We start from the raw sequence: 22270 nt of genomic DNA on the forward strand, positions 1-22270 counted from the left end.
AAAGAGAACCACGCTGAGCATGTTGGTGTGAGAGGATGAGATGTGACAGGTTCAGGGCTTATCTGCAGCGATTTTTCAGAAAGAAAAAATGAGAGTAAGGTGGCCATTGTAAAAGTGATTGATGGTCCCTCTGGCGTGGCTCAGTGGTTGAGCGTTGACCTATGGAGCAGGACTTGGCGGTTGGATTTCGGGGTCAGGGCACATGCCTGGGTTGTGGGCTCGATCCCCGGTGTGGGGCGTGTAGGAGGCAGCTGATTGATGATTCTCTCTCATCGATGTTTCTCTCTCTCTCTCCCTCTCCCTTCCTCTCTGAAATCAATAAAAGTATATTTTTAAAAAGTGATAGCTGGGTGGTGTTAACTCATCCTCTCACTTTGAAGGTCCTCATGGGGTTCATAAGGAACCTTGATTTAAAGGAGAGTGTTTAAATGAAGTTCCCTCTCACTTTCCTAGGAAGTGTTCAGAGGGCTGATGTTGTGTTAGTGTTCTCCATACTGATTCTGGTTCCGTTCTCTCATCAAGGTCTTCCCAGTCATTTCTGAGAGGCGCACACGATGCGTCTCATGTACTCAGGAACAGGTCTGCTCCTGAGCTGCTGGTCTGACCTCATTGTCTTCTGCCTGTGAGCCAGTTAAAGGGGTCTCCTACGCTATGTTGCTATTGCCCTGGCCCTCCTTATGACCTCTAGGGGCCACAGCAGCTCCTGAGCCCCCAGGACGCCAGCTGCCTGGTGGTCTGTGGCAGATGAGAGAGGAACAGCCCTTTCCCTGACTTACATTGTCACCTGGCCTTCAGACAGCCTGAGTTTCCCCAGCATCTCATGTCAAACAGCATCTTCAGCTCACAATCCCCTCCCCGACCTCATCCACCGCCAGTCACTGTCCTCTTTTATGCCTGTGTACTGGGCACTGTTGCATAAACAGTTCTTTCTTTTTCCTCAGCTGCGAAACAAACAAGTGTCCCCAGGATTTGAGACCAACAAGTGTTTGCTCACCAGTATCATACTTGAGCCAAATAAATTCAGACAGTTGATTGCTTTGTACCATTTCTCCTCATATTGGATACCAGTAAAAGTAAAACTTTTACAAATAGGTATTTTGCTTACCTGTATTGTAGGCAAGAAGAAACTTGAAATTTATTGGAAGAAAAATGTCAATATGTTAATTATAATATCTAAATTAGAGAAGAGTCCATAACTAGTTTGTACTAACAAACAAGGTTTCCTCTGAGCACGAATCTCTTTTTCGGTAAGATTAGAGGGTTTGCAGATAGGAGAGAGCCAGTTTCGGAATCTGTGCAGTGAATTCTGCTTTTTTATTTTGCATCCTGAGTCAACATGCTGACTTGGTTTTAATTGCTAAAAATAATGGGAACTAGGGGAGGTGGAAAGTAGGTCTAATGATCTAATGACCAGGGGCTATTTTTCCCTTTTCCCTTTTGTACCCAGCCCAAGGTCATGAAAAAGCCAGGAAAGTACATTTTGCTGATAGAGGTGTTGTCTCAGCTGTGCATATGTTCTCCTTGTGCTGTGAATAATCACTGAGCTCTTTAGCAGTGCTGTGTCCCTGTTAAATCTCTGAGGATTTTGGGTGCAACCTAAAAACAGTTCTCAGTTACTGCTGAGAATAATTTGGCCCTAGAGAAATTGTTATAACTCAAAACAAGGTTTATGCTATAACTAATGGAGATTTTGCCAACAAAGCACTTTGAGCTAAAATTTATACATATCAAAATATGTTTCCCCATTGGATATGTTTAAGAAGTATTTTAATTTTGGTTTAACTTAACCTTTTACTTGCAGTTCGTTTAGTCATAGATGAAATGGGATTTATGAAAACTTCAGACGAGGATGAAACGAGTAACCTGATATGGTGTGACGCCGCCGTTCAGCAGGAGAAGATTGCAGAGCTGCAAAACTACCAGGTGGGGAGTTAGTCATGGCCTACAGTGGCCATTAGGAAAGTTACATACATTCCCTCATAGCTTTCTTTAGATAGGGTTCTTGCTATGTTGACAATCTCACCTGAATAGCCTGTTGTGTGGCTGTGCAGTACTGACTTTGCATGAAGTCTGCATCCTTTCAGACGTAACTTTTAACCTCTTTGCATCTTTAAGTAAGAATTGATAGAAGAAAACCTTTACTAAACTGGTGCTTTGTATTATGCTTAAAGATGAGTCATGTGGAATGGGTGGCCTAGCGAGATCATGACATGGCAGTTCCATGTCCGTTAGACATCTGGCTTCATTCTTTTATTTTCAGGATGTGATACAAACATATTAAAAAAGTCAAATGCATGGAATTTTATCCAGTTCACATTTATACAGTTCTTCTTCCATTAGTATAGAGGGTAACACAGAATTTACTGCAGGAAAAAGAATAAGTCCATTTTCACTAGTTTTTCTACAATGCTTATCTGTATGACTATAGTAAATTTAGAATGTAAAAGATAATTTAGATAATTAATTACCAGTTATTCAACACCAAAAATTGTAACTTTAATGTCATTATAAACACCCTTTTTTGATTTCTTTAAAATTGTGCAATTTTTATTCTCTATATAATCAATTACTATAGATTCTTTAATTCATTATAGGTCATTTAACTTAAATATTTTACTTTAATAATTGTCAGTTTATTAAAACATGAAAACTTAAAAGATGGTGGTAACTGTATTATAGTATAAATGACTATATTCATTAAGTCAATGAGGATATTAATATTTACCTTTTTATTTTCCAGAGGATCAACCATTTTCCAGGAATGGGGGAGATCTGTAGGAAAGATTTCTTAGCAAGAAATATGACCAAGTAATCTTCATTTTCTTATCATAGAATAAACCTGTTACAAATTTACATTTTGAATATTAGAGTGCTATCTTTTACAAAGGTACATTGATTTAAAACGATACTTTGATGGAAGAGAGAGAATTTTAGATCTAGGAGGGTCTGAAAAGTTCTCTGGTTCCATTCCTGCACTTTGCCAAGGAGGTAACTGAGGGCCAGAGAAATATCTTGCACAAAGTCAACACATAGTTGGTAGCAGAGCTAGAGCAGAATCTTGGGTTCTAGAATCTCAGGGTTCTTTTAACTGTTTATTCAATATGTTCTTATTTATTTTCAGTTAAACCTTGCAGGGTCTAATATGTTGTATTATGGTGTGTGTGCATCTGTGTATTCACATACTGGTTACTGAGCATCTGATATGTGCCAGGCACTGTAGTAGGTGCATGTGTGCACGCACATACATGTAGACCACATATACACAGGGTGGGGCAAACATAAGTTTACAGTTGTGAGTTTTTGAAACACCGCTCATTCTTTCATTGTTATTTATTGTATTTTTCCATATGAACAATTATAAACCTCAATTGTAAACCTACTTTTGCCCCACACCGTACATGCCCACCCAGGGATATACTTGCACATACATTTATTTCTGAGGCCACTGTTTAGAGGAACAATCTGCTTTCATGGGGAAAACAGTTCACAGGTACTCAACTTCTGAATGAATTGTAGAATTTTTATGCAGTTTATATCTCTACTGATTAGATTATTTTAGTTTAAGAAACTTGAGTGATAAATTGAGAAAATTTTTAAGAGATCTCTTTCACAGAGAAAGGTTAGTAAAATTGTGTGTACAATTAATGAAATATCTGTATGTATCCAAGTGATAGTTTATACATCCATCCACTCAACAGATATTTTTGAATGTTTATTTCTTCCCCTAGAGACTGTTAACTGTGAGGTAAACAAGATAAATAAGGCCTAGTCCTTCCCTAGAGCTCACATTTTAGTAAGGGAGGAAGACCGACACGTACAGTACAGTTTTACGGTGCCGCGTTAGAGGTTAGACTTAGAGTCAAAGGCTGGTGGCGACCAAGATAGTGGGAGAGATTATTTTTGAGCGGGTAGGGAAGACTTTCTGGAGGAGTGAAATTGAGATGGATATTGAAAAGTGTATAGGAATTAAATGTTTATCTTGAATATTTGTGTGCTTTAATTTTTTCCAAGTTTATATGTGAAAGAATGTTATTCATGAATACTACATGGTTAATTTAAAACTATATTGTTCTAATTAAAGCTTTAACTTGATCTGATTTTTATATCATTATTAAAAATATAACGAATAGCCTGGCTGCTGTTGCTCAGTGGTTGAGCATCGACTCATGAACCATAAGGTCATGGTTCGATTCCCAGTAAGGGCACATGCCCAGATTGTGAGCTCGACCTTCAGTGGGAGGGGTGTGTGTGTGCAGGAGGCAGCCGATCAATGATTCTCTCTCATCATTGATGTTTCTATCTCTCTCTCCCTCTCCTTTCCTCTATCTGAAATCAATAGATATTGTACTGAGATTATTTAGCTTGTTGGCTTATTCTGGGCTTGACACATGGAGTTGGTAATTATATCCTCTTTCATAATAAAAACATAACTTTCTTACAGGGTTCTCTTGAAAGAACACTTGAAATATGGTAACTGTATGAACCTCCAGTTGTATTTAGGTCCTACCTCTTTGCATACTATATACTGTTCGTATGGTTTCATTTTAGTTTCTACTAATTTTATTTGGGGACAATATCTGCTACATTATTTGCTCACCTATTAAAAGACTTGCATACATTTATTAAAAAGACATTTTTGAAACAATCAGATTTTCTTTAATATATAATATTTTAAAATATTTCTCTTAATTTATTTTTATTGGGAATCAATATATAAAAAACGGTTAACATCTGGGATTCATCAAAAGTAAACCTTTAGCCCTGTACGGTGTTTCACAGTGGTTAGAGCATCAGCTTATGCACGGAAGAGTTGTGGGTTTGATTCCCAGTCAAGGGCATGTACCTGGGTTGCAAGTTCGATCCATGGCCCTGTTGGGGTGCATGCAGGAGGCAACCAGTCAATGTGTTGCTTTCACATCAATGTTTCTCTATCTCTACCTCCCTTCATCCCTCCTACTCTTCCCCTCTTCCACTCTCTCTAAAAAATCAATGGAAAGAATATCCTTAGGTGAGGATTAAAAATGACAAAGAAGTAAACATTTGATACTGAGTATTATCTTTAAGTTATGTATCAAATAGGCAGCCAATGATTTGTAGCAAATAAAAAATACTAGGACATACATTGTAGCCATAAAACCACATGTATAAGCACATACAGTTCATATAAAAAAAACCTCTACTGACTAACGGCTTCACATAGTTTTCTCAGAAAAGGAATTAATCCCCCAAAAACACCAGACTAAAAGGCAATCAAAACTGCTCCCTATAGGCGACCCAGAGGACTCAAAATCATCTTTAAAAAAGCAATATAAGTGGCACCTGGCCATGAGCCATTTCCTACTGCCAATACCCATTCCTGAGGAATAGTGACTTTTTCCATGTTATATTGCTTTATATGCCTTTATTACCTCTATTACATTGTATTTAATTAATATCCTATATGTAAATTTCTTAGGAAAGAAACCATATTAACTTATATCCCCAGTGCCTGGCACATAGTATGTATTCAAATATATGATTGATTTACTAATAAGTAAATTAATACATAGGACAGAGAAGTGTGTCTATTTGTTTTTACTGATGTATCACCAGTGTCTAGAATAGTGCCTAGCACATAGTAGATGCTTAATAGACATCTGCTGAATGAATCAATAAATGAATAGAGGGATTTAAATCCTTGTAGTAAATGTCAGGATCACAGGAAGAAAATTTAGAAAAGTTTGAATAGAAATTACTTCTTATACTATCTCTAACTAACAGAATGATCAAGTCCCGGCCTCTGGATTATACCTTTATTCCTCGAACATGGATCTTCCCTGCTGAATATACTCAATTCCAGAACTACATGAAAGAATTGAAGAAAAAAAGGAAGCAGAAAACTTTTATAGTAAAACCAGCTAATGGTGCAATGGGTCATGGGTAGGTATTTTTCACCTGTAAATTATATTTATCTATCTATCTATCTATCTATCTATCTATCTATCTATCTATCTATCTATCTATCTATCATCTATCTATCATCATCTATCTAAAAGCCAAGTGACTGGAATGACCAGAAAGACCAGTTGTTATGATGCGCACTGTGGCCGGCCAACCTCCTGCGGCCCCTGCCCCCGATTTCCCCCCCCCCCTCACCTAAGCAGGGACAGGGCCAGCCAGCCAACCTCCCAGGCCTCTCCCCCGAGCTGGCCAGACCCCATCTGTGCACGAATTTGTGCACTGGACCTCTAGTGTATGTGTGTGTGTGTGTGTGTGTGTGTGTGTGTGTGTGTGTGTATAGTTGGAGGGTGGGGGAATAAATGTGAGTATTCACTCATGGTTGAGTACTAATACGAAAAATATGATAAAATAGGATTCTAACCATTGCTGTTTTGGGAACTAAATATTTAATGAGTCCTTTCATTCTGTCCCACAGGCTTCAGTAATTTAATTTAAAAATCAAATAAACAGATTGGAAGACTTTAATAGGAGACAACCAAACAGAGAAAAAAGATGTTTTCTATTTTTTAAACAAAATTTGCATTTGTAATAATTTTAGAGTAATCTTGGATACCACAGAGCTAAATTGACTTGGAGAAAGAAATGGAAAGGGAGTTACTTTTACATGTGTCTTCTTTGCTTTACAAATACATTTTTTCCTTTTATTAAATTTATTGGGGTGACACTGATTAACAAAATTATACAGGTCTCAGGTGCAAAATTCGACAACTCATTATCTGTACACTGTATTGTGTGTTCACCACTTCAGGCCAAGTCTCTGTCTATCACCATTTATCCCCCCTATACCTTTCTCCATCTTTCCCAACTTGCCTCTCCCCTGCAATCACCACACTGTTATCCATGTCCATGAGTTTTTTCTCTTTTATGTTCAGTCCCTCCACCCTTTCAGCCTTCCAAAACCCCCTTCCCAGCTGTCAGCCTGCTCTCCAGCTATGAGTCTGTCTCTGTTTTGCTCATTTTTATCTCTGTACCCATGGTGATTGGATTGAAAATAAGTAGAACACATTAAGCTAAAATACCAAGAAGTAGACATGCTAGCTGAGAATAGATTATGTAACTTATATTTCTTTCCTTTTGATTTCTTATGTCAGTTTTCTGCAATGTACTTTTAAAAAATGTAACTGAGTCTGCTTTTAATAAAAACTCATGAGTCATTTTAATCTTTTGTTTTAAATGCTTTAATGCTTTGGGTAATAAAGGTTTTTTGGAATTGTAGCTATTCAACACATTTCCCTTTAATTTTCAATCACAATCTAATCAGACATTATTTTTAACTGTGGTTTACTAGTTCAAAAAATAAACATGTAATATTAGTGGGAATTTTATGTTAATTGTTTAATGTAAAGTTGGTGCTCTATATTAGTCTCAAAGAAAAAAATTTGGGGGCATAATTGAAGTTCACATTTTTTCTCAATTTTAATGTTAAAAATAATGTTAAAATATATATATATACACATACACACATACATACACACACACACTTAATGGTAAAACATTATACAGAGATATTAATCAGATTTGACAACAGTATAAAAAAATAGCTGAAAAAGCACGCTGTAATGCAGTGAGTAGGTAAAGGACACCTCTGCCATCTGTGGAGGATACCCATTTCCTTGCTGATCTATTGTTTGATTGTCTTCTCCATTGCTGATAGTGGGGTATTGAAGACTCCAGTTGTTGTTGAACTATCTATATCTTCTTTGAGTTCTATCAGTTTTTGCTTCATATATTTTGGAGCTCTGCTGGTAGGTGCATATGTTTATAATTATTATGTCTTCTTGATGCATTGCCTTTTAAAAAAATCACTATGTACTCTTTTATTTGTCTTTTGTAATAACTTTATCTGAAAGTCTATTTTGGTTATTGTTTGCATGAAATGAAATACCTTTTCCATTTATTTACTTTCAACCTATTTGAGACTTTGAATCTAAAATGAATCTCTTGTAGACAAAATATAGTTGGACCATGTTTTTTTTTTTAATTCATTCTGCCAAATCTTTTTTTTAAATAAGAGAGTTAATCTATTTGTACTTAAATCATTATTGATAAGGGAAGATTTACTTCTACCATTTTTCTATTTGTTTTCTATGTCATATATAGTTTTCATTCCTTAATTCCTCCATTTCTTCCCTCTTACATATTAAATAATTTTCTAGTGTACCAATTTAATTTCCTTGTCATTTATTTAACTATACTTTTAATTTTTTAATGGTTACTTTGGGATTACAATTAACATCTCAATTTATAACAGTCTTGTTTGGATTAATATCATTTTCTTTCAATAGTAAAAAACAACAACAACAAAACACAAAAACCCCTGATCTTATATAGCTCTGCTCCCTTTTATTGTCACAAAATACATCCTGTTCACTGTGTATCCAATAACATAGATTTATAATTATTGTTTTATGCAATTGTTTTAAATAATATAGGAAAAATGAGGAGTCACAAACTTAAACTATACTAATAGTGACTTTTATATTTACCATGAATCACCTTAAGTAGCGATCTTTATTTCTTTGTGTGTATTTGAGTTACTGTCTAGTGTCCTTTTGTTTTGCCTGAAGGATTTGCTTTAGCATTTCTTGTAGGCCAGGTGTACTAGCAAAAAACTCCTGCAGCTTCTGTTTATCTGGGAGTGCCTTAATTTCTTCTTTAATTTTCAATAGTTTTGCCAGCTATAGAATTCTTGGTTAAAAGTTCTTTTTTTCCTTTTCTGTCAGGTCTTTGAATATGTCATTTCACTGTATTTTGGCCTCCAATGTTTCTGATAAGAAATAAGCTTTTTATGTTATTGAGGAGTCCTTGGACATGACGAGTAGCTTTAACCTTGCTACTTTCAAGGCTCTTTGCCTTGGCTTTTGACAGTTTGATTATGTGTCTCAGTGTGGATCTCTTTGAGTTTGTCCTACTTGGAGTTCATTGATCTTCTTGGAATTAAGATATCTTCAGCTATTAATTCTCCAAATATTATTCTTACCCCTCTTTCTCTCTCCTCTTTATTTGAGACTCCCAGAACATGTATGCTAATATTCTTGATGGTGAACTTTTAAGCTCTGATTTTTCTTCATTTTTTTTTCTTTTTGTTCCTTAGACGAGTTAATCTTAACCAATCATCTTCAAGTTTTGCTTTTTTTTTTTGCATTCTTAAGTATTCTGTTTAGCACCTCTAATGATTTTTTTAATTGTTTTATTGTACTTTTCAACTTCAGAATTTCTGAGTTCTCTCTCTTACCCTTTAAAAATAATTTCTATCTCTATTGATATTCTCAAGTTGGTGTGATAGCATTTTCATGATATCCTTTAACTCTTTGAATAAATTTAAAATAGTTGATTTCAATAGTTGATTGTTCAGTAAGCTCAATGTCTGGGTTTCCTCAGAGACTTTATGTTAATTGATAATATTCCTGTGTATGTGTAATACTTACTTTTTTCCTTTTCATGACTTATAATCTTTTTGTTAAAAATTTGACATTTTTTTTCGCCTTAATAGGTTTGGCTCAGTGGATAGAAGGTTGGCTTGCGGACTCAATGGTCCCAGGTTCGATTCCAGTCAAGGGCATGTACCTTGATTGCGGGCACATACCCAGTAGGGGGTGTGCAGGAGGCAGCTGATTGATGATTCTCTCTCATCATTGATGTTTCTATCTCTCTCTCCATCCACTCCTCTCTGAAATCAATAAAAATATATCTTTAAAAAAATTGACATTTTTAATACTATAATGTAGAAATGCAGAAATTCAGCTTCTCTATCTCTTTGAGATAACTCAAAATTACCAACTGGCAGTAGGTTTGTTGTTGTTATTGTTCATGCTTGTTGTAGTTGCTGCTTATTTGCACAGTGGGTTTCTGAAATAATTTTGTAAAGTTTGTATTCTTTGTTGTGTGTGGCTACTCTAATTCTTCTTGTGTTAGGTCAGTGGTCAGCTACTAATTGGATAGAGATTTTCTTAAACATTTGGAAACCTCCCCTCCAAAAAATTTTGCCCAGTCTTTGCAGACGGATTGTGTGTGTGTTTAAGTTTGAGCAAGCCTTCTGTGTCCAACTAGGCAATTATATCTCTGCTCAGCCTTACTTCTTACTTGTATAGAGCCCCCGGGTTAGCCAGAGCTAAGAGCTTAGGATCTTAGGATCCTGAGCAGGCACCTGCCTTTGGGCATGGACATGGCCTTCTGGAGTCCTAGAAATATGTCAGAGCTTTTCAAAACCTATTCCTCAAAGATTCTCATTCCTCAGTCTTTCCCCCCAATCTCTTTAGTAGGTCTGTTGTTTCCTCCAATGGTTAGGCAGCAGGGACTAGTACATATGTCTTTAAATCTTCTCCATAATTGCCTACTAAGTAGCTGCCTCAGCCTGGGGAGAGTTTCCACTTAGGCAAGATAAAAGCACCCCCTTTGAGGTCCTCCAGGGAGCCACTACACAGGTTAGAAAAACAAGGCCACCAACAGAATGTGCTCTATTCTGCTCCCTCTAGAATCACTATCAGTACTGGAAACATGGGCTGCTGTTCAAGCCCACTGGTGAGCTGAGGGTAGAGAGTTGGTACCAGAGTAAGTTAAACTGCCCCAAAGCTGTTTTACATAGATTCAGCTGTGGTGATTTTTTTTTAAATTTTATTTATACTTATTTTTTGATTAAATGATCCCTGGTTGTTACAAGCTTTTGGTTAGTTTCCAGAATTCCAGAAAAGTTGATTCTGACAACTTTCTTATTTTTATTGTTTTGCAATTCACTGCTTTTGTGAAGGCACAGACTTTGGAGTTATCCATTCCTCTGTATTCTTCTTGAGTATTAGCTATAACTTTGCAAACATCTTGACTCCATATAAAATCGTTCTTTTGATTCTTTTTCTAAACTTAGGATTTCTTTGATAAGAAATGGTGACAAACTTCCATCCCAGGATCATTTGATTGTTCAAGAATACATCGACAAGCCTTTCCTAATGGAAGGCTACAAGTTTGATTTACGAATTTACATTCTGGTAACATCATGTGATCCACTAAAAATATTTCTCTACCACGATGGACTTGTGCGAATGGGAACAGAGAAGTACATTCCACCTAATGAGTCCAATTTGGTAAGTGATACCAAACAGAATCTATGATTTGATTCATAGATTCAACATGTACTTTTTAAAGAACCCATTGTGTCTAAAGGTTATATGAATGAAAGCTCCTCCTCTCAGGTTCTTAGAGTCTAGAACAGGGGTGGGGAACCTTTTTACTGCCAAGGGCCATTTGGATATTTATAACATCATTCATGGGACATACAAAATCATCAACTTGAAAAGTAGCTTGCTATATTTAGTCAAGCATTTAATTAACTCACCCCTAATGCCTTGGCAGGGCCAGACCAAATGATTTCACGAGCCCTATACGGCCCGCGGGCTGGACGTTCCCCACCACTGATCTAGAACAACCATTTTCAACTGATGTGCCGCAAAAATTTTTAAAACATTCAATACCTGACTGACTGGTCAGGGGCACTGTCCTTTTTGCCCTTAGATTATCAGATGAAAAAATGACAGCAGGCAGCACAACAATAGCTTGTCCAGTTGTGAATGAATCAAAATTATACTTATTTTTTTGTCAGATTGGCAAGAAACGATATTTTTGTTGTGCTGCAGAATCTTAGTAATTAGTTTATACGTGCCATGAGATGAGAATGGTTGAAATTGCTGGTCTAGAATGATTGCATGTACAAACAGGACTACTTCCAACCTGTAAACAGCTTTGGGAAAAATGGAATATAAAAAGGTGTCCGCTCCAGGAAGGCTAATCAGGAAAAGTCATCCCCTCTGGGTGCTGCGGACACAAGGATGGATTTCTAAGCACATGTGTGTATGCAGTAGCCCTGGATAGAAATGATTTTCCTATAACTATAAATGGAAAAAATAAGATGCCACTAGGAAGTATAGATAGAATGTTTATGTAGTTGAGTACAAAATGGCTAGTTTGTATTCAGCTCCTCAAGGAGGAGGCTGTACTTGAACAGTGTTTATACTTTTGTATAAGAGGTTCGGTTTAAACATATAGAATGTGGGAGAAAGTATATGAAATAGGGAAAGCAAAAGATATCAGAAAATAGAGTTATGTATTTTCGTTGGACTAAAAGAGAACATTGTAAATTTACATTGACCAAATGTGAAGAAGAGACATAAATGGTCTGTTTCATTGTGATTTTTAAGTCTATTAAACCATAATTTATTATCATATTTTTTCATAAAGTAATAAACTATAACTTATAGTTTATATAAAACAAACTTTAATTTATTTTTTGTATGTATTGATTTATTATTAACTAAGAGTAAAAGTTTAGTTAACTTCTAACCATTTTTTAGAATTGTTTCCCCTTTTGACAAAGGCCTGGTTATTGTTTTCTTCCAATATTATGCACATAATTAACTCTATTAAGAATGGTCATGTTTCTGCCCTAGCTAGAGTTCGATCCCTGGTCAGGGCACATATAAGAATCAACCAATGAATGCATAAATAAGTGGAACAACAAATCGATCTCTCTCTCTCTCTCCCCACTCCCTTTATCTCTCCCTCTCCTTCTCTCTCTCAAAAAAAAAATAATAAAAAGGAATGGTTATATTTTCAAAATTCAATAATAAGGGCTGATCATAAATGTTACTATATTCAATGAATTAAAAAATTTTCTAAACCTGGCAGAGGAAGAATAAGAGACTGGTAGTAGGGGCTCCTTCAATATTGTTTAATAAATGAAAAAATAAATTCTTAATTAGTGGTGAGCACATATAATTCAAATGAGGAGTTCTGCATATTTGCTTTAAAGATTTTAAGACTGTAGACCTAAGTAATGGCAGTGAAAAGAATGTGACATGAATATACTTAGTTATTAACAAGCCAAAATACTAATCATGTTCATGAAGCATATATTCATTGTGATGCAACAATGCTACCTGAAGTCACCTCTAGCAGATGGATCATGAGAGTAGGATTTATAGACTTGATGAATGTTCATGGGAGATTGGTAAGGAGCCAATCTTTTTCAAGTTTATTTGAGAAAAACACTCAGCAAACATAAGGATATAAAGAGGCAAAGACAAAACAGCTCTAATATGGAGCATCATAAATGTGCTGTTGATCATTCAGACACTACAGCACTGCATGGGGAACAGCGTTGTCTGCTGAGTGACTCTATTCAGTGATGTGAACCTATGACATGTGAACTCATTTTTTTGGTTGATTTTTCTTTGTTAAATGGCATTTAAATATATAAAATAAATATCAAAAATATGTCTTTGTTTTACTATAGTTGCAAATATCAAAAAATATCTATATGTGACACGGCACCAGAATTAAGTTAGGGTTTTTCAAAATGTTGACACACCGAGCTCAAAAGGTTCGCCATCACTGCATCAATCTTGTTAACGAGTTACAGTGGCCTCTGCATAAGAATGGGGCAGAGGCTGTGTTTGCTAGTCCTGTCTTTTGGTTTATGCTACTTACTTGAGCTTTCATTTTTTAATGTTTCTTTGCAAAGACTTAGAATGTTCTCTCAGAAAATTCCTTTCCTAAACACAAATTTGAGTAAAAACTGTAAGTGACTGCCCTAACCGGTTTGGCTCAGTGCATAGAGCGTCATCCTGTGGACTGAAGGGTCCCGGGTTTGATTCTGGTCAGGGACATGTACCTTGATTGTGGGCACATCCCCAGTGGGAGGTGTGCAGAAGGCGGCTGGTCAATGTTTGTCATTCATCGATGTTTCTGGCTCTCTATCCCTCTCCCTTCCTCTCTGTAAAAAATCAATAAAATTAAAAAAAACCCACACACACACAAACAAAAAGCAAAACTGTAAGTGACCAAAAAAGCGAACAAAAAAATGAACAAAAGAGCATTTTTCTTACTTAGCAATATACAATTTTACATTTTCATTTAATTACTCTATAGATTCTTATTATTTTAATGCTCTCTGTGGCAGATATAGATTACTACAGTCATGTTAAGGGAAACGTGCCATTCCATTTAATTTGGAAATTTTCAAAGTAATTGTGAAATTTTCAATCTGTATATTTTAAACTTTAAAATCATCTTTCATCTTTGGATGCTTTTCTTTTCTGTGAAATCTCACGGTTCTAGAGTCTCACAGGTGATACCTTTGGTTCTTACTTGTTACAGACCCAGTTATACATGCACCTGACAAACTACTCTGTGAACAAGCACAATGAGCGTTTTGAAAGGGACGAGACGGAAAACAAGGGCAGCAAACGCTCCATCAAATGGTTTACGGAATTCCTGCAAGCAAATCAACATGATGTTGCCAAGTTTTGGAGTGACATTTCAGTAAGAGTATACTATTCCACAATTATGACTGTCTTTCCTCAGATTAAATTAAAGGATCACCAAGCATTTTAAATAAAGAGCAGATTACATTAGATTGGGCAGATAAGGCATGTTTTCATGAAGGAAGTAGAATTTGGGATGGACCTTGATACATGAGTAGTATTTTCACTGCTAGGGATGGGAGAGGGAATTCTAGGTGGAGGTGAAAACAAAAGTAAAAGCGTGGAGAGGTATGAGAGTACTGTTAAGTGGTCCAGGTTGGTACATTTGGTATTTGTGGGAGATGCGTGGGGACTTATGGCTGAAAAGATATGTAGAGGCTAAATTTTAGGTCTGAAAACCAAGGCTTAACGTCCAGGCTTAATCAAGGCTTAAGGGAGGAGAATAATAAGGTCATGGACTATGAACTAAAAAGGTACATCTGAAAAAGGGTGTGGAATGGGTTAGAGTGAAGACCAAGAGTAGGTAGAAGAGCGCCCTTGGGAGTACTTTTAGTGAAAAGAAAGGCCTAAATTGAACACAATAAAGGGGTGGCAATGAGGTAAATGTTGGGATTAATTGAATGTTCAGAATAGGAGAGAAGTACTCAGTGATTCTTCTAGTTTTAAGGAGTAATTATATAAGGGAGAATGGAGGTGGCATTATCTGAAATAGAGTAGGAAGGAATTTATTTTTGAGAAGATTTAGAACTTAGTTTTTTGCAGATGAGGGAAAATAGTTTTACTTATTTATTTGTTTATTCATTCATTTATCCAGTAAACATTGATTGCACCCATAGTATAAGCCTATCTTTGTCTGATAATTTGAAGGTTTATAAGTTACACCTCCAGTTCTTGAAAAACTTAGAGTTTGGCAGGAAAAACCAGCACAAATATTGTTATTGAAATGCAGTGTAGCGAGCACAACAGAGGAGGCAGCAGTGGATTCTGTGGGAGGGAGAGGAAACCACATACAGTAGCTTTGGGTCGGTGGTGAGAGGGGACTTCTTGGAGGCGGTGACTTCCAAACTAAGCTTTTAAAAGTCCGTGAGGCTATGATGATGAATTTTACTTTAGATGTGTTGAACCTGAAATGCTGTCTCAGGTAGAAAGATCAAGCAGTCAGGAATGTGTTTGTGGTGCAATTGATATGTAACGCCATGGCAATGGATGAAATTCCAAAAGGTAAAGGTAAAGAGAAACAAGGAAACAGATAAGAGAAGATAACTTTGGCGAAACAGACCCTTTATTAATTCTAGCAGAAGTATTAAATAAAATGGTATTCTAAGTTAGAAGACTGTGTCTACTGAAAATAATGTGATTAAGGGCTATATAATTTTATTTGGCTTTTCTTTGGGGACAAATAATATATAATTTAAATAAATCTGTAATGGCAATGGACATGAAAGTTCATAGGTAGTTGAACTTGGTTCAGTTGAGAAAATCAGAGAGAAAAATAAGCATCATTATATTTATCTTTGGTTGATTGTTGATTGATGTTTGTTACTCCTTATATTTTATGTCACAGGACATAAATCCAAAGATTCTTAGATGTCAGACAAGTGAAAAAGAGTGACGTTTGCATAGAATCAATTAGGGTGCGCTGGGAACCGTGCTAATTTGAAGAGCATAAAAAAGAGGTCTGAAGCACATAGATACCACTCAGCACTATTCTATTAGTGCACATGATATTTTGGGCCCAGGGTGGTTCATCTCCTAATTTTTCAATAGAAGCTGTAAATCCCCAGATTTGTAAATATTGACAACCCATTCAAAAGTTTTAAAAATGTAGGGCTCATGAAAAATGTTTGTCATCTGGATTTGGTTAGATGCCCACCAACTTGTTTACTTTCCATTATATCTTCCTGAGAAACTACATACCTCCAAACAAAAATTTGATTACAATAATTCTATGTTTATTTACTTATTTATTTTAGCAAGGTCAATTCTGTGGAAATTTCAAAAAATGTTCTAATGATAGATTTACTATCATAGTGGATTAGAAGACTCAGAGTTGAGAAATTTATGTTGGGGCAGTTGCTTTTTGATGGAAGATCATATGGTACATGATATTGCCTGGACGATTTAATGAGTAGGTTATTTGATGATTAGACCAAGGACATTTTATATACTCTCCAATATTAATTTTTCTTTATCAAATATTTCATGTCCATATGGGAATGTCTTTGTAAAAAGGTGGTGCCTGTTGGCTGCCTTGGTGAAGTATGTATAGAGAGAATCAATCAGAGAAAAGTGAGTATCATGAGCTTATAAGTGGTACTTTTTCCACATGATTAAATTGGGAGAAGGTTTAGAAGTAATACTAATATTATTCATAGGTTAGGCAATTAACTTTTCTGTTATAGCCTAAAGTATAACTTTCAGATATGACCTAAACATGACCAATGTGAGTCTATTAAGGTCTGACACATTCATGATCTCCTCCATAAGTGGCTAAATTTTGCATCACTTTTGTCTACCTTAGTTAGAATGTATATTAATAATCTATAAGTAATTGATTACTTAATAAATTATATAATAATTTAAATAAATTAATAACATTAAATTATTAACTTTTCCAAGTACATTTCTTACATTTATCTTGTAAGATTGTCTGCATTTACTTAGTTATTTAAAATTTTGTCTTTATTCAGAATTACACATAATTTGTAAAGATCTCTCTGTTTAAGGTGAATCAACAAAATACTATATTATAAAAAGAGAACAATAGGAGGAGGTAGAAAAGGCAAATGTAGTAGATTTTTATCGTAATGTTAATAGCTTACAAATTTTATGAATTTAACTTAGGAGGCTTTTTTTAATGACCTCTTTTTTGGGGGTAAATTTTTTATAAAGAAACTGCCTATATCTAAAAACTAGCAATACCTTCCATGAAGCACAGAGATGTATGTTTTTGTGCTTAACAAGAATGAATAGAAAATCAACAGAAAATCAGGCCATAGAGATTAAAAATGATTGTAATGCCTTTTTGTATATTTTGTGTACAAATCTACAAATCATATTTCAAAGCAATGATACTTGGAAAAGAATTGGTGAAATTTGATTTTTGCTTGATTATATCACTCCTGATTTCACATATACCTGCAAGCTTGCCTTTATATTTCTAAAAATGTGTTGTTTTTTATGTAGAAAAAAACAGAGATCGGTAGGGTCTATTAATTCCCCTCACTGTCTTGTTCTACACAGACACTTATTAGCCAAGGTTTTAACATTTTAGTACTCTCCAGTTGTTTTAGTAATATCTCCAAAGATTTATATGGAGTGCCTTTTGTCTTTCATCTTTAAATTCTTTGGTGTTACCTTTAATTTGTTATTTTGAATAAAATTTTCTGAGAACAACCTCATGGCATCTCTGACCCTTACTTCCAGATAGCATTGGGGTTGAGATTCTGGGTATCAGTGAGGTTAATTTCTGCCTTCCATTTTTCTCCCATATGGTTAAATATTGCACCCAGCTGGTAGTGGGATTTTGTGTCTGACCTGACATATGAGATGGACTTCTAGTGGAATAATAGAATAACTGTAACAGTAGTTTAGTTAAGTTGCTAACACTTAGTTCAGGTTCAATGTGCTCTGGTCGCTACACTGAGAGTTTCACGTGGAGTCTCATTTTGTCCCTTCGTCAGTCTTTTTGCAGCAGGTGTTATTACTATTGCCAGTTCACATTTGGCAGCAGTACCTGTAGAGAGGCAGTTCCAAAGGCAATATATTCTAAGCAAAAACCAGTGGGGCAGCTTTCAACAATCCGTAGCTTGTTCTCCAACTTCAGTTAAAACAACTTTTTGCTTTATTGGCATCAGTAACTCAGCCCCGTCATATTCTGTGTCCTCACGGAAAATGATGCCAGCCAGCTCACTTAGTGGCAGTATTGCCCCACTGCACGAAGAAACCCAGCTCTCTGGGATTCTCCCCTCGCTCTTTCCAGCCGATGTCCAAGTGGACACTCTATAATGTCGTTTGTGAATTAGTTTACTCATTTGTTCACAGATGTTTTTGAGCATCTCCTGTGTGTGAGATACTATGGTAGGCACTGGAGTGGGGTTGTAAATCAGACACACAAGGACCCTGCTCTAACAAAACAAGGAAAAGATCGGCTGGTTCTGTGCTGCGAAGTTATGCAGTAAGGGCTGATGGGTGGCGGTTTTGACCCCAGGGTCGGGGACAGCCTCTCTGGATATCGAGGATGAAGACACAGGCATAGGGGGAGAAGAATGTCCCAAGAAGTGGGAACAGTTACTGAGATGATCCCAGAGGAGACAGGCATGGCGGGAGCTTGGCGGGTCCGGGAAGAGTTGGATGGAGGGAAGTCAGGGCAGTGGCGGGCTGGATGCCCCAGGGCTAGTTTGTAAGTCCAGGCCTTATTGCCACGTGTGTAAATGAGAAAGAAATAAGGCATTTTCACCTTTTGAAAATCTGTGCTTGTAGGAGCTGGTGGTTAAGACTCTGATTGTGGCAGAGCCTCATGTCCTGCATGCTTATCGGATGTGCAGACCTGGGCAGCCTCCGGGGAGTGAGAGTGTCTGCTTCGAAGTCCTGGGATTTGATATTTTGTTGGACAGAAAGCTAAAGCCGTGGCTTCTGGAGGTAAGGCGTTTTTAAGAAGAGATGTTATCACTGTGCATTAAAATAAATGTTTTTAAATGTGTTCTTGTCACCGTTGTCTCATTGACTGAGCAGAAAGAGGCCTGAATGGAGTGTGTGGGAGAAAGAGAATGAAAATTCATGGAACAGAACAGTTCTAAGAAAGATCAATATGTGTTTGATATTACTTTCCCCAAATTAGTATTGAATTTCTAGGCCAGGAATTTTGAATATCTATGTGGAGCTACTTTTACTGATTTTTTTATCTACTTCCTCCAATATTTTCTCAGCCTCAGGGCTCCTACCACTTCATGACGTGTGGGTGCCGTCTTTCCTCTCTCTATGTGGGCTCCTGGGCCCCGGGACCACAGCCTCTCTGTCCTCAGTGTGTCTCCCTTCACGCTCTCGAAGAGAGACGCTCCAGTGGGCTCATTAATCCTGACACCCAGGTGGCTTGAATGTGCCTTTATGGCCATCTCACATACCTGGGCCTCCCCTCAAGTCCAGCCCATCAGCTGTGTGCCTTTGGACTTGCTGCCCGTCCCTGCTATGGGCAGAGTTGTCATTCCTTTTATTTATAAAAGGTCACTTAACATCTGGAAAATATAGAGTAAAATACAGGAAAAAATAAAAAAGATCTCTTTTAAAGGTTTTTTTGTACCTTTCCTTCCAGTCTTAATTAATTTATAATATATCCAGAAGAAACCTCAGGTCGCAGAGTGTATGGTCACAAAGTACTGTATGTAGGAAACTTTTATCAGGAAAACAGCACGTTTCCAAACACTAGTGCTTACAAGATTAGTTATATTTTTGAGCAGTATATTCCTATAGAAGATATCAGCAGCAATTACCTTTCATTTTAAGTTGGATTATCTCTCTTTTTTTGTTAATGATTTAGAAGTTTGCAATTACATCTTTAATATCAAGGCTTGCAAAAGTAAATTGAATGAGTGATAGATGAGATCAAAACATTCAAAACATATTCTTCGGGAAGAATGCTTTTCCAAACCACAGGGCCGATGGTTTCCTGTGTGAATTGAATGTACTATGAGTAAATAATACGTATATTTCCAATTACAGTTTTGTCAGGTGTTCAAATTTTGCTCCTGCTTGGGCCCTAGAAATAAGATGAATATGAGGAATGTTGCTTACCCTTTAGCTCCCTCCATTGGATATCAAAGCACTTGGCTGCACCATGTCTAGTGTACTGAGACCTGACATTGTCTAGGGTTATTGTTTTGTCTGCAGTCACCCTTTCCTGCTCTCAGCTGTATTTTTTTCTACCCCTGATACTTGTCTTTTATCCTTGATGGGTGGGGAAGAAGTGAAGGCACATGCAGGAGGTAGAACTGCAAGAAGAGCAGGGACGAATGACTTTACAGACATTTACAGTTTTTAAAAGCAGTGGCCTAATTGGAACTTAGCTGGGTAAACCAGAATTGACCGAATGGTTGAATTCTGTCTTGTTTTGTTTTTAAGGCTCAAAATACCATTGTTTGCATTAATGTTTCTTCTACTTTATTTTGTCCTTTTTTTCAGGAAAATAAGAACCATTACAAAATTCCACAATAACCAATGGTTAAATACTATTGTTTGCATTAACATAGTTTCATTTTCTATTCATTTTTTTTTCATCATTTCTGGATCAATCAGAACCATTAAAAAACTCAAAGAAAAAAAACACACAACTAAAAGCTGTGGAGAATGAACATTTAATTATATTAAAACAGTGAAAAGAACCTTATGTAATGATTTTCTTTGTATTTTCAGCTGCAATGGTAATGGTTCTAATATGTAGTTAAAAAAACCTTTTGGCGCCATCCAGTGGAGCAATGGAGAAAGTGCTTCTGAGAATGCGATAACTTAGTTCACTGGAATGATTTCCAGTAATGATTTGTAGAGGCAAATTGCAGAAATTTTCAAGCATAGAAAACATTTTTAGGGAAAATAATTGAATTTGGAAGGATATGAATACTCATACTTTAACTGAATTAATTTCTTTTTAAAAATATTTTTAATTGATTTTAAAGAAGAAGGGAGAGGGAGAGAGAGAGAGAAAGAAATATCAATGTTTCAGCTGCCTCCTGCACGCCCCACACTGGGGATGGAGCCTGTAAGCCAGGCATGTGCCCTGATGGGAATTAAACCATGACTTCCTGGTTAACAGGTCGATGTTCAACCACTGAGTCATGCCAGCAGGGCCTCGAATTAATTTCAATAAGTCATTGTGCCAGGTGGTAGACATACAAGAAGAATAAGACAAAACACTTGTGGGGACTCAGATGTGTGTTTTATGGTAATGGTTGTAGGTATAAGGAGGAAGCAGGGTGCCAGCACAAACAATAAACTGACTAACCTCTCTGTGTTCATGTGTGTATTTGAGAGTGAAAACAATCTTTGCAGAAGAGGGAACACCTGAGCAAAGTATTTAGAAGGTGGGATAGGGGTTGGGGTTTGGAGAAATGGGGGTGGGTTGGGGAGACATTACTGGACAGAGGGAAGAGCACTAATTTAGGAGCACAGAATCTATTCTGGATACTTTTATATGTGCATGAAATGGTTGTGTTTTGATAATACAGCTGTAATTTGGACAGTTAATAAATAATACTAATTTAATTTGCTTTCTAATAATTTTCATTTTTGCATCCTTTTACAAGCTGCTGAATTTTAAGACTATGACATTGGCTAGATTTTGTCTGTTTTAGAATTTAGGCAGTGAAAACTAGAGAAGCAATCAACATTACAGAGTAGAATTTTGGCTGTATGAAACCCAATTTTCAGAGTTTCTTCTGTGAGCCATTTGTGGTTCTCATATTTTTTTTGTACCACTCTCATAAAAATTTTAAAAATCCAAGACATTAATTGAACAAAAGGTGTTTTTTTCAACCTTTTCATGTATTAGTTTAATTGGTTACATTTCTTCATCAACCAGTTTCTTTTATGTGATAGCAGGAGAAAAACTTTGAAATAGATATGAGAGAGGGGTTTGAGATTGTATTGTCCCAAATTACCATTCTGCAGAAGGGATATGCCTGGCAGATTTCCAGACTGCAGTTTTAGAATGGAGCACCTAAGGGATTCTATACAGATAACATTTCAGTGAACCAATTAATAATCGTCAGTTCCTAAATATTTGGTTAATTTTATAATTTGTTACTTACATGTAAGAGCAGAACTATCATTGTATTACAAATTCTAGAGATCTGAGTCACTATGGAATGGTTGAAACATTTTTCATATAAAAGACATTATCCTTTCTCTGCACTTTTAAGAGGTAACACTTGACAACACTTGAGTAAATGGATGTTCTTGCAATTACCAAGCTACTCCCTTCCCTAAGAGCACAGCACACAGGCGGGCATATGTTAATCACCTTCTGA

At 36.4% G+C, this 22270-nt stretch overlaps 1 protein-coding gene across 6 annotated transcripts in view; it reads left to right on the forward strand.

Annotated features, from left to right (window-relative positions):
* Positions 1-22270, forward strand: part of TTLL7 (tubulin tyrosine ligase like 7) — a 141203-nt gene that overhangs the window by 48899 nt on the left and 70034 nt on the right. For 5 of the 6 annotated variants that reach the window (XR_009451954.1, XM_059689058.1, XM_059689057.1 and 2 more), the window contains exons 4-9: positions 1802-1923; positions 2741-2808; positions 5761-5919; positions 10862-11078; positions 14146-14310; positions 18735-18893. Coding sequence is in view for 5 of the 6 variants with exons in the window: in XM_059689058.1 (XP_059545041.1) it covers positions 1802-1923; positions 2741-2808; positions 5761-5919; positions 10862-11078; positions 14146-14310; positions 18735-18893 (890 nt within the window). In the remaining variant the exon portion in view is untranslated. Of the gene's footprint in view, positions 1-1801; positions 1924-2740; positions 2809-5760; positions 5920-10861; positions 11079-14145; positions 14311-18734; positions 18894-22270 lie in introns of those variants that run through there. The other variant, XM_059689059.1, reaches the window with a different exon arrangement.

Source organism: Myotis daubentonii, chromosome 3 (assembly GCF_963259705.1).
Source record: "Myotis daubentonii chromosome 3, mMyoDau2.1, whole genome shotgun sequence".
NCBI lineage: Eukaryota > Metazoa > Chordata > Mammalia > Chiroptera > Vespertilionidae > Myotis > Myotis daubentonii.